Source organism: Medicago sativa, chromosome 7 (assembly GCF_051527215.1).
Source record: "Medicago sativa cultivar Bolivia chromosome 7, Bolivia_mono, whole genome shotgun sequence".
NCBI classification, from domain to species: Eukaryota; Viridiplantae; Streptophyta; class Magnoliopsida; order Fabales; family Fabaceae; genus Medicago; species Medicago sativa.
Window position 1 is genome coordinate 35,654,553 of NC_140755.1, and position 12,536 is coordinate 35,667,088.

General features: G+C 35.5%; 1 protein-coding gene across 1 annotated transcript; it reads right to left on the reverse strand.

The window, feature by feature from the left end:
- Positions 1 to 10,610: 10,610 nt before the first annotated feature.
- On the reverse strand, positions 10,611 to 11,324 carry LOC146905926 (uncharacterized). Its single transcript, XM_085728681.1, has one exon. The coding sequence runs from the start codon at positions 11,322 to 11,324 to the stop codon at positions 10,611 to 10,613; it is 714 nt and encodes a 237-aa protein (XP_085584807.1).
- Positions 11,325 to 12,536: the final 1,212 nt, after the last annotated feature.

The window sequence follows — 12,536 nt, forward strand, 5'->3', positions numbered from 1 at the left end:
TGATAAAAATATACCTTTGTGTATGTGTGAGAGCTTTGTCTCTTTCTTTGGTTTTGGATTGAACCAAGTTTATCGAATCTTATCAATGGCTTCCTTACCATTGTGGCGATTCTTCGTAGCTTAGCATTCCTTCTTGGATTGGAAGTGAGTGTGACGCCTTCTTTCACCATTTCTTTCCCCAAATCCATATTTTTATTTTACTTTTATTCCTATACAATTTTCTGTCCTTCATCATTTGGTATTCAGAGCACGGTTTCGTTTGGGACAATTTTTGTTTCAATTTTGAAATCATCATCATCTTCATTTTCTATGTTATCATTGCAATTCCTTTTCATTTTCTTTTTGACGTGTTAGAAAGAAAAAAAATGCCTCCAGAATTATATATGAGAGAGCTTCTCATGGTAAGGAGAATGCGTGGAAATCAAGTCAAGGAGGAGGATACAACTCAAAGAGAAAATCTTTTCCAAACAAGATGTCTAGTGCAAGGAAAGGTATGTGCTTTAATTATTGATGGTGGGAGTTGCAGTAATTTTGCTACTACTCGATTGGTGTCTAAACTTAATTTGGACACAAAACCTCATCCTAAACCTTACAAACTCCAATGGCTTAAAGAAACTGTCGAAATGATGGTTAATAAACAAGTGGAGGTTTGTTTTAGAATTGGAAAATATGAGGATGTTGTTTTGTGTGATGTAATACCAATGGAGGCTAGTCACCTATTGTTTGGGAGGCCTTGGCAATTTGATAGAAAAACTAATCATGATGGATATTCGAATAAATATTCTTTTGTTCATCATGGCAAAAAGGTTATTCTTGCACCATTGAGTCCTAGTGATGTGAGAGAAGATCAAAAGAAATTGAGAGAAAAATATGAGCAAGAAAGAAAAGAAATAGAAAGAAAAGAAAGTGAGAAGAAAGAAGTAGAGGAGAAGGAAAAGTGTGAGAGAAAAGAAGAGGAAAAGGAAAATAAAAATGAAAGTGATAAGGAAAAGGAAAATAAAAGGGAGAGTGAAAAAGGAATTCTTGTTGGTAAAAATGAAGGTTTTATAAATAAAGAAAATGAAGGAGGCAAACATAAAAAAACATGGAAAAAAGGAAAATCATTTTTACATAATTCATTCCCATTGTATGCAAGTTTGGATTTGAGGACAAATCCTTTTGAAGAGAGGGAGAATGATGAGATCATGAGTTCATTAAGCATGTGGAAGGAGACATATAAAAAATGCACAAGTAAAATGAATATTTTATTCATTTTAATATTATATTTTTTTATTATCATTAGTTCAGCCACATATTGCAATGCTAGTTTAAAACAATTGAGCTTATGGATGCTGAAATTGAATTGGGCATATTACGTGATGTTTCTATTGACCTTTGAAATTCATGAATAATTGTTATTGATTGGCTTGGAAGTTTGAATCACAAAATGCAGTTTCAAATGGTGATGAACCTTACGAGTATTCATTTGGGAATTAATTATCCATTTGCATTGAATTTGATAATTGGAAGCAGCAGCTAGCTAAATGGACTTCACATGGAATGACCAGCCAAATAATAAAGACGTTTTGCATGTAACATCAGTTACATGATGTTAGTGAGTCGAATAGCTCTTTTCAATCAAGTACACATGTATTAGTTTTAATAAGTGTCATTATGAATTAGTCTAATTAGGCATAAATTTATATTTAAAAAGAATATTGTGTTATTTTAATTTATTAAGGTCTTTTGAGTTCATTAGAGATAAAGCTCTATAAATTGTAAGTTTCATTATGAAATAAAAAAATGTAGAATTTTGATAAAAATATACCTTTGTGTATGTGTGAGAGCTTTGTCTCTTTCTTTGGTTTTGGATTGAACCAAGTTTATCGAATCTTATCAATGGCTTCCTTACCATTGTGGCGATTCTTCGTAGCTTAGCATTCCTTCTTGGATTGGAATTGAGTGTGACGCCTTCTTTCACCATTTCTTTCCCCAAATCCATATTTTTATTTTACTTTTATTCCTATACAATATGTTTTGCATGTAACATCAGTTACATGATGTTAGTGAGTCGAATAGCTCTTTTCAATCAAGTACACATGTATTAGTTTTAATAAGTGTCATTATGAATTAGTCTAATTAGGCATAAATTTATATTTAAAAAGAATATTGTGTTATTTTAATTTATTAAGGTCTTTTGAGTTCATTAGAGATAAAGCTCTATAAATTGTAAGTTTCATTATGAAATAAAAAAATGTAGAATTTTCATAAAAATATACCTTTGTGTATGTGTGAGAGCTTTGTCTCTTTCTTTGGTTTTGGATTGAACCAAGTTTATCGAATCTTATCAATGGCTTCCTTACCATTGTGGCGATTCTTCGTAGCTTAGCATTCCTTCTTGGATTGGAAGTGAGTGTGACGCCTTCTTTCACCATTTCTTTCCCCAAATCCATATTTTTATTTTACTTTTATTCCTATACAATTTTCTGTCCTTCATCACTTCCACCAAACTTCTCATGAGCACCTAGAATTGCATTGAAGTCCCCAACAAATAACCATGGCCCAGGATTATAATGCAATAAGTTGGTGAGATCAGACCATAGAGCTTTTCTGTTGATATAAAAAGTTGAGGCATAAATGGCAGCTATAAAGATGATGTTACCTTCCTCAATGCCGGAGAATGAAATACATTGTGAGGTATTGAGAAGAACAGTAGGGGTGTATTGCTTATTCCAAAGGCACCACAGAGTAGGTGTTCCATTGTTGCTATTGAGCATATGACTGTGAAGATTAAGCCTATGCCAATACCAGGTGGGGATAGAGGTAAAAGAGACAAAAGGTTCAGCAATGAACAGAAAGACTGGTTTGTGAATTTTGACCATATGATACAGGTGAATTTGGGTCTCAAGATTCCCAATTCCCCTAATGTTCCAATAAATGCATTTCATTGTGCACTATTGGGTATTGTCTGTGTTGTGCTGCCAGCTTGGGATCTGGTGTTTACCACCTCTTCAACCATTTTAGGAGGGACATGATGCGCTGCTGAGTCAGTAGATTTACCAGTTGGACTCCTTTGCTTCTTTGGTCTGTCTCTCTTAGTCTTTTTGACCACATCATAAGGTGAAATCAAGTACTTATCAGCATTTGGAATCTTAGTGTTAAGCGATTCAGAATCCGTTTCAGGATCCATTGTGCTATCAGTAGCATCAGTGTCCTCCTCTCCCCAAAGCTTTGCTCAAGATTTTATCATCCGTTCTACAAACAGCAGTTGTATTTTTAGGGCCATTACCAGCCTACAATTTCTTTTTGTCTTGCCCCAAAACTTCATCCCTAGTGGTGATAGGGGAAATTATTGGTTGCAGGATGGCGTTATCTGCACAAAGAGATTCCAGAGTGCTCCCAAATATCACAGAAGTAGAATTCTGCTCTAGTAAGGTGTTTGCACTCAAATGCATCGGTTTAGTGGCCCTCTTTACCAAGTTACTAGGGACCTCTATGTTGGTTCTATGAGGCAAACTCATCTTGCCTAGAGAAATGTCCTCCACACCTGGATTTTTAACCATTTGCATATCCAATTCAGTGGGAGTAGATTTCTTATGCATAGAATTCTGATCTAGAGAAGTGCTTGTACTCAAAGCCACCTGTGAAGATGCTCCTTTCACCAATTTACTAGAGCTCTCTAATTCAGTGTTATGAGTCAAGGGCAACTTGCCTAGAGGAAATTCCTCTGCACCTGGATTTTTTACCATTAGCCTATCCAATTTAGTGAGAGTAACTTCCCTGTCTTCTGTGCTAACAACCAGTATTTCCTGTTCAGATTCAGTGTTATGTAGGATTAGAGTATCATCAGAGGGTTTCCCCTTATCTAGATCCTGATTCCTATTATTGATAATAGTACTATCAGTGTTGTTCTTGACCAGCATTTCTTCGTCAACCTCTATGATAGGGGCCTTCAGACCCTCAATATCCTCAGCATTATCCATGTGCCTTACATTCTTAACCATCTGTTTTCCAGGAGCATTCACAGCTTTTTTCAGAGTCATTCCAGATTTGGATGTTGTAAAAACAAATTTCTTAGGAGCAGGAACCTGAACTGAGTTGGAGGCACCTATCTTGGCGCAATTTTGAAGAGAGTGACCTATCATTTTACAATTTGCACAAAACAGTGGATATTTTTCATATTGAATAGAGATGGCTAAAGCATGATCGTCCCTTTCTACCACCACATAATCAAAGATATTGCCAGACAAATCAACATCAATCAACACCTTAGCAAAAATACCAAATCTTTTGTGTTGTGTATTATCATCAATGGAAATAGGTGTGCCCAAACCCGATGATATCTCAAACAGAGTTTGTTTTTCCCATTACTCTTGAGGAAGGTTGAGAAATCTTACCCAAACTTGAGCATGAGTTTGTGATTGAGCCTGAGGTGCAAAGTCCTTTGTCCAACGATAAAATCACATCAATCCAGGCTTGAGATTAACGGTGCCAACGACCCAAATTCCACGCATGTCTTCAATGGAGTTGAATTTGAGCTCAAAGAAACCCTTTCCCAGCGGGATCAAACTCCAATTGTGTAAGTGAGGCCACATGGTACTGAGTTTCGCTTTCAAGGCTAGAGTAGTTAACGGCGCGTCCCCTTTATGAATGGTTAACCTACCATGAAGGTGAGTTCGGCACGCCGCTAGACCAGATTCATAGGCAGCTCTGGAAATTTTCACACGAACTGAGGTTCCCTGAACCACTTTGGGAGGCAAACGAGCTAGAAACGAGGCATCCAAAACTTCGCCTGAGAGGATCTGAGCGAAGGATTTACCAGAGACCGGTGGCTTCACCGATTGATTCACCGTCGTGTCCGCCGGAGAGTCCAGATTTGCCAAAAACGGCCATGGACAAGCCATAAGATAGTTTCACCGGAGAAGAGTCTTCTTGTAAAAGCAGTTCCAAAAAGTGTGGAGAGAGAGGGGAAAACGCGATAACAGCTCTTGAGAAGAGAGAGAGGGGTTCATCAACCGTGGGCGAGCGTTGCGCCGTCGTGAGAATAGAGTGTGAGAGGTGATCGGAGTAACACCGGAGCTGACCGGAGAGAGATTAATTTGCCGGAAAAGAACGGTTACTGGGAGCATCAGTTAAATTATATTAAATTTGGGAACAAGTAATTCACATATTAGATCTAGTACAAAAATATCTCAAATTCAGTACCAAATATATCACATAGAGTACAAAAAATATATTATTGAGTGCCAAAATATATGCCTAATCACTTACGAAAATATATTAGATTGCATACCAAAATATATCAGGATGTGTTCCAAAATATTGTAACGAAATTTGGTGACTATGAAAAAACTTTCTAATAATGACTAAATTAATTATTTCGTTTGAAATTTCCAAATAATAAAATATATATCAATATATATTTTTCAAATAATTTAAGGGTTAAATATGTTTTTAGTCCCTACAAAATCATGAATTTTTAAGGTTAGTTCCTATGAAATTTTAATGGTAATTTTAGTCCTCCAAAATATTTTAGTTTGTAAAAATAATCTCTATTTTGAAAACATTTTACAACAATTGGATAATTTAGTCCCCCAAAATATTTTAGTTTGTAAACATAGTCTCTATTTTGAAAACATTTTACAAAAATTGGATAATTTTAGTCCTCCAAAATAGTCCCTATACAATGCAAATAGGGACTAAAAGTGAATAAAAAATTTCAGGGAGGGACTAAAAACATATTTAACCCATAATTTAATATCGACAAATTTCCACTGAATTCATTATTAATTCTGAAAGGAACAAATTGGAACAATACAAATAGAATTTGAGGTCTTTTAGAAAAAATTTCTCAAATTTGTTTTGTTCTTTGAGCATATTTGAAAATGAGTGAAGACATATTCTGGTCCCGGGGCCAAGTCATCGACAAAAAAAAAAAGACCAATTTTTGTTTTATTTTATTCTTCAAAATATGGGTCAAATTTATCCCTTAAAATATACACACACGTTAGCGTAGTAAAAAGAGAGGTCAGACGGGCATGGTAGTGCCATTCCTTCCGCTAGTTTATTATAAAAAATGTGCTCCCATTTTACTCGGTAACTCGGGATTTTTTTTTTTATTTTCCAGAAATTTTGGTTCATCAAACATTATTGCTTATGTGACTCATGGAATTTTTCAAAATAAATCATGGGAATGATTGGTTCTTGATAAATAAATTCATATGATATATTAATAAATTAATAACAATAATTCATCAACTTATTAATACAAAATAAATAAACATGTTAACATGTGATTGGAATAAAAATTTAGATTGATTATCATATTGGTCACAATCTATTATGAAACTAACTTGTGTTAAAGGTACTCAATCTTACACCAAGTTAAAATATTACTGAATCTAGTATTGCTTTAAAGATTTCTCTTCTTACATTCAGTAATTTTTCATATAAGTTTTTGTAAAAACAGTTTATCAAGTCACATGTTAGTTCTATCAGTTGCCACAATCATGCTTTTAGGTGGAATTTATCTCCAAGAAATTATATACAATTGTAGAACTTTTTTTTTTTGACGTTTATACAATTGTAGAACTTGATATATACACAACAGTGAAAAGGAGATACCAACATTTAGTTATATATATATATATATATATAGATATATATATATTTCTTTAGAATCCTTCATAATCTTCTTATTGTTCTTCTTCTTCTTAAAGTTTCTTCTTAACTAAGAAAGTTTACATGAACAATCAAAACGATTAATTTGTTAATTAAAACACCTATAATGAAAGACAATAGGAAAAGAACAGAGTGAGAGAACCATTCCAACTCCAAGCCCAAAACTGACGAGGCTTTGAATTAGTTATTTCCAAAAACTTTTTCCGTATTCTGACTTGGGGGAACATATTTTTGTTCCTGAATCTTTCGTATTTTCGCTCCAAATCAGCTCCAGACTCCTTTCTTTTGCTCCAAGACACCTTCCATCCAATATTCATTCCTGAAATATAAAAATATGCAATTGAAGTAAAATAGTCCAAAAAGGAAACAATATTAAAATAAAATAAAACTAAATCTAAATAAAATGAAACTAAATAATATATAAAAATAGGCTAAATAATGACTCATCAAACTCCCCCACACTTGAATCTTTGCTTGTCCTCAAGCAAAAGGCAATAGACATAGTAGCACAAAAAGATTTAACATGGCAACACAATTGAAAACTTATGTCTCCTTTAAGGTTTTGTTTCAATGTACACAAATCACAACCTCAAGTATTCCTTGTGAACCTATTCAACCCAACAACAAGTCTCAAGTGAGTGTGTGTGTGCAGTCCAACCCTTTTCTTGCTCCTGTATAAGACAGATATTATGAGGAACAGGTTCTAACCTTAATGCTAAAGTAACCGAGAAAAGTCCTTTCTTCATTTCATATAAGAGAGATGGGAATTTAGTTAAACATTAGATTTAAATTAACAATTTAAGCACAAGGGGCTGCAGATTGCTTAGGGGATATCTATCCTCATAGGGAGTCTTTATGGAGAGGGTGTCCTTTCCCCCTAGATTCAAAATCACCCTAAGTAGTGCTGCAAAATTTTTAATCATCTCCGCGTAGGAAGTCTTTTTGGAGAGGGTGTCCTTTCCCCCTAGCTTTGATGAATTTATTTCCTCATTTGAGGGATTTGGAACTTAAGCTCAATTAGGGAGTCACCACCACATTTAGGAAGTTAGAGAGAGGGTGTCCTTTCCTCTACATGTTGGTGCCATTCTTCCGCCCCATTTCAGTTTAACAAATTATAAATATAACAATAAAGCACATTAATTATTTCCCACAAAAACTTATACTATTTTTACTCTGAAGACTTTTAAGGGTCTAAGTTAACATTAAAGCTAGAACATGTTCCTTAAAATACTTACTCATACACTTGCTCAAAGATTGCAACTGGGTGCTTTTCTCATTGGAGAATTTTTCACAATAAAACAAGATGTGGGTATAGCAAGAACACTAAAAACACAAGAAATCACTTTCATGTACAAGAAACAACCTTTTAAGAGAAGACAACAAAAAATTTTATGCCATAATTTCCATTAAAAACAAGCTACTTAATCATGCCTTTCGCCATAAAACAAAACAAAAGAGTAAAGTTCAAGGGAGTTTGGAAACACTACAACTCTAGACACTTTATTAGGCTCCCCCCACACTTAGGAGAAGCATTGTCCTCAATGATTCAAAGAAAAATTAAAAGAAAAGAGAAGAAGTAGAAGAAGAAGAAAGAGTAGAAGAGAGTAGGAGAAAGAGAGAAGAGATGAGAGAAGAGAGGAAGAGGAAAGCTCACAATTGTTCATTGAGGTCCATAAGGAGGACCTTGAAGATGAAGGTGTTGCATCATTCGTCGGAACATTTCATTGTTCTCTTGTGTTAAGTGGTTGCCCCTGTGGACATCATTTCTTAGCCCCGATATTTCAACACCTTGCCTTTGTTGCTCAGTGCTCATCCTCTCAATCTTAGCTTGCATCCATGCCCATCTTTCATTGCCAGTTAGCTCACCGGCTTCTTGGTCATGGTGCTCTCCCTCATGGTTCAAGTTAGCACCTTCTCCTTCATCTTGGCCTTGCTCTTCATGTACCTGGTCATCATCAACATACAACAAATTTTCTTCCACCTCGATGTTAGTCCGAGATGGGTTAGGAAGTAGAAACAAGATAGGCACATTCAGTTTGAGTTGGTATTGCATGGGTGGACGATGTTTTATAAAATTCATTGCAATGAGCGTGTCTATGTTCAACATATTGTTTCCCTCAATTTGTTTTATCCCCTCATCTTCACCCACTCCAAATTGCCTAGCTATGTATGTGATGATTCCCCCCCACCACTATCTCTCCCTTTCCGGCAGGCCTAGTACCTACATGGTGATGTGATCCTAAAATTATCTCTCTTGAAAAGAATAATAAAGTCATTGTGGGATAAAAGAACCAAATTAATTTTGAGTTCTAAGTTTTATTTTCGCAGGTCATGATATGTCAGTCTTGTTTTGGCTATATCTGGAGCTCTGGATGTCCGTTTGAGGTGATCTTTAATGCGTTGGAAAGCTTAGAATATTCTCTACATTTCGTCTGTTGGACTGAAGAGCAAATTTGGAATATTTCTTGGTGTAAAATGAGCATGAATTGGATGACGTGATTTTGATGAATGGGCTGATGTAAGAGAAGAAACAACACATTAAAGAAGCAAATGAATGTATAACATCTCCATGCATTGATGCAGCCACCCCCACCTTAAAGTCATTTTGTAACCTTTTATTTGCATTAATCAGCCACCAAAACATTATTGTAATTAGTGGCTGCATTTCCTTTCATTTTCTAAGAGTTTTAGAGTCAAAATCATCATGTAATAAGCTCTTATAAATAGAGCACGAAAATGATATGTAAAGATAGAGAATTTTGATAAAAAAAAAGTCACTTTATGTGAATTTGGAAGCTTTGCTTCTTTTTGGTTCTGGATTGAACCATGCATTGATCATATCAAGAATCCTTTCTTGTGGTGATCCTCAATCCCATAGACTTATCACTTTCTTGGATTAGAAAGTGTGGCGTCCCTTTCTTTCCATTCCATTTCTCCATTTTATCCACAAAATCTGTTTTGGTCAAAATTCTACCATTTATCCATTTTAGCCCAAATTTCCATTTTTTCATTCTGTTTTATTATCATATTTTATCCAAAATTCACAAAAATACAAAACCAAAATCACAACCCTTTTTTATCTTTTATCATTTGGTATAATGATAAAAGATAAAAAAGGGTTGTGATTTTGGTTTTGTATTTTTGTGAATTTTGGATAAAATATGATAATAAAACAGAATGAAAAAATGGAAATTTGGGCTAAAATGGATAAATGGTAGAATTTTGACCAAAACAGATTTTGTGGATAAAATGGAGAAATGGAATGGAAAGAAAGGGACGCCACACTTTCTAATCCAAGAAAGTGATAAGTCTATGGGATTGAGGATCACCACAAGAAAGGATTCTTGATATGATCAATGCATGGTTCAATCCAGAACCAAAAAGAAGCAAAGCTTCCAAATTCACATAAAGTGACTTTTTTTTATCAAAATTCTCTATCTTTACATATCATTTTCGTGCTCTATTTATAGGAGCTTATTACATGATGATTTTGACTCTAAAACTCTTAGAAAATGAAAGGAAATGCAGCCACTAATTACAATAATGTTTTGGTGGCTGATTAATGCAAATAAAAGGTTACAAAATGACTTTAAGGTGGGGGTGGCTGCATCAATGCATGGAGATGTTATACATTCATTTGCTTCTTTAATGTGTTGTTTCTTCTCTTACATCAGCCCATTCATCAAAATCACGTCATCCAATTCATGCTCATTTTACACCAAGAAATATTCCAAATTTGCTCTTGAGTCCAACAGACGAAATGTAGAGAATATTCTAAGCTTTCCAACGCATTAAAGATCACCTCAAACGGACATCCAGAGCTCCAGATATAGCCAAAACAAGACTGACATATCATGACCTGCGAAAATAAAACTTAGAACTCAAAATTAATTTGGTTCTTTTATCCCACAATGACTTTATTATTCTTTTCAAGAGAGATAATTTTAGGATCACATCACATGGTCAAGGTAATCAAGCAAGTAGAAACAAGTGTTTACGGGGTGGTTATAAAGCATTGCCCATAACATGAAGAGCTCATCCGTCCTAGTGTTCCCTAACTCGGTTCTACCCCAAATGGTGCAAGCCATAACCCTCTGAAGGTACCTAAGCACGGGATTATGAATGTTACTAGCTTTGTTGGATCTTGAGACAAATTCCCTACGTCCGGTGATACGTTCCCAAAAGACAACGGGTTGATAGTCAACCGGCTTTAAACTTTGATCCCAAGAATCATGTATATACCCCTCGTTTGCAAAGCCTAATGCATCACAAAAGTGCTGAAGAGACATATCATAATCAACATTCAATAGCTGGAAAACAACTCTATGGTTAGGGTTATCATAATTCAACCTATCTTTAGTGAAAAAAAAAGAACTTAGAAATTCATAGGTGATATTCTCATAACCTCTCATAGGTCTCAGCATCTCAATCCAACCTAGGTTTCCTAGCAACTTATAAACATCATCCCTAATCCCTAGCACATTCAAACTATAGGAATCAGGATATCTAGAAGGATGCAAGGGTTTAGAGATTAGAATTTTATACCTATCTCTTTGCTTGTTGTCCTTGAACTTGATTCCATGATTCTTTTCTTGTGCTTGCTTCTTTGATGGAGGACCTCCGGAAGAGCTTGCTGGTTCTTTACCACTTCTCCTTGAAGCCATTGTCCTTGACCTTGGGTTGACTTTGTGTGGTTTGGTGAAGGTTAGGGTTTGGAAAGAATTTTGGTGGAAAAGGTTGGTTTAGGTTTGGGTTTGATGTTTGAGTAAGGTTTATGAGTTTAGGTGTGGAGATGGGTTAAGAATTTGTGGTTTTTGGGTTAGGTCTATGGAAATAAGGGTTTGGTGAATTATCGGTTTTGGTGGATGAAAGTTGTTTTTGATGGAAGGGTTTTGTTTAGAATGAAGTTTAAAGTTGATTTGGTGAAAGAATTGAGTGATTTGATGAAGTTTTGATGGAGATGTGAAGGTATGAAGGTGGAAGGTTATGGAGGTTTTAGAGAGAAGTTTAAAAGATGAAAGAGGTTTGTGTGTGAGAATGAGGAAGAAGAAAGAAAAATTTGAAGAATATAGGGTGGAGAGATCGGGCACGGCCGTGCCAACCTTCTGGAGTTTTAGCCATTTTGTGTGTATTGTCTGGCACGGCCGTGCCAAGTAGGAGCATGGGCCGTGCCAACCTTCTGGTCATAGGGGGCTTCAAAATTTTCATCTTTCTTGAATCACACTCGGACAATTACCTACAAAACACTTAAAACAACGGAAAACAAACAAAATAAAGCAAATAAATGCGTGGGTTGCCTCCCACGAAACGCTCTTTTAGAGTCATTAGCTTGACGGTTATAAAGAGTCCTTAGAATGGATCAAAGTGATCATGTTGTGTAGATGACGGTATGAATCGTTCTTTCACATCATGATCCTTAAATAATGAACAAGAGTAAAGAGAGGGACCTTTCATAACATTTTCCAACTCAAAGCCTACCATTTTATCACTCACTTGAAATACAATCCTACCGTTTTTAACATCAACTAGGGCTCCCACAGTCGCGAGGAATGGTCTACCTAGGATTATAGGGACGTCATCGTCCTCTTCAATGTCAACTACCACAAAATCAGCTGTGATGTATATGCCTTCTATCTTAATGGGTATGTCTTCAACAAAACCAACTAAGTTTATAGTAGAACGATAAGCTAATTTCAAGACCAACTCGGTAGGTTTTAATTCTCCTATCCCCATCCTTTTAAAGAGGGACAAAGGTAACAAACTAACCCTAGCTCCCAAGTCACACAAGGCTTTGTCAACGGTCTCACTCCCAATCATACAAGGTATGGCAAAACTACCTGGATCTCTAAGCTTGGGGGGTGTCTTTTGGATAATTG

What these genes read in the sequence shown, in the direction of transcription:
- LOC146905926 (XM_085728681.1), bottom strand. Translation starts at nt 11,324, where the DNA reads ATGGCTTCAAGGAGAAGTGGTAAAGAACCAGCAAGCTCTTCCGGAGGT.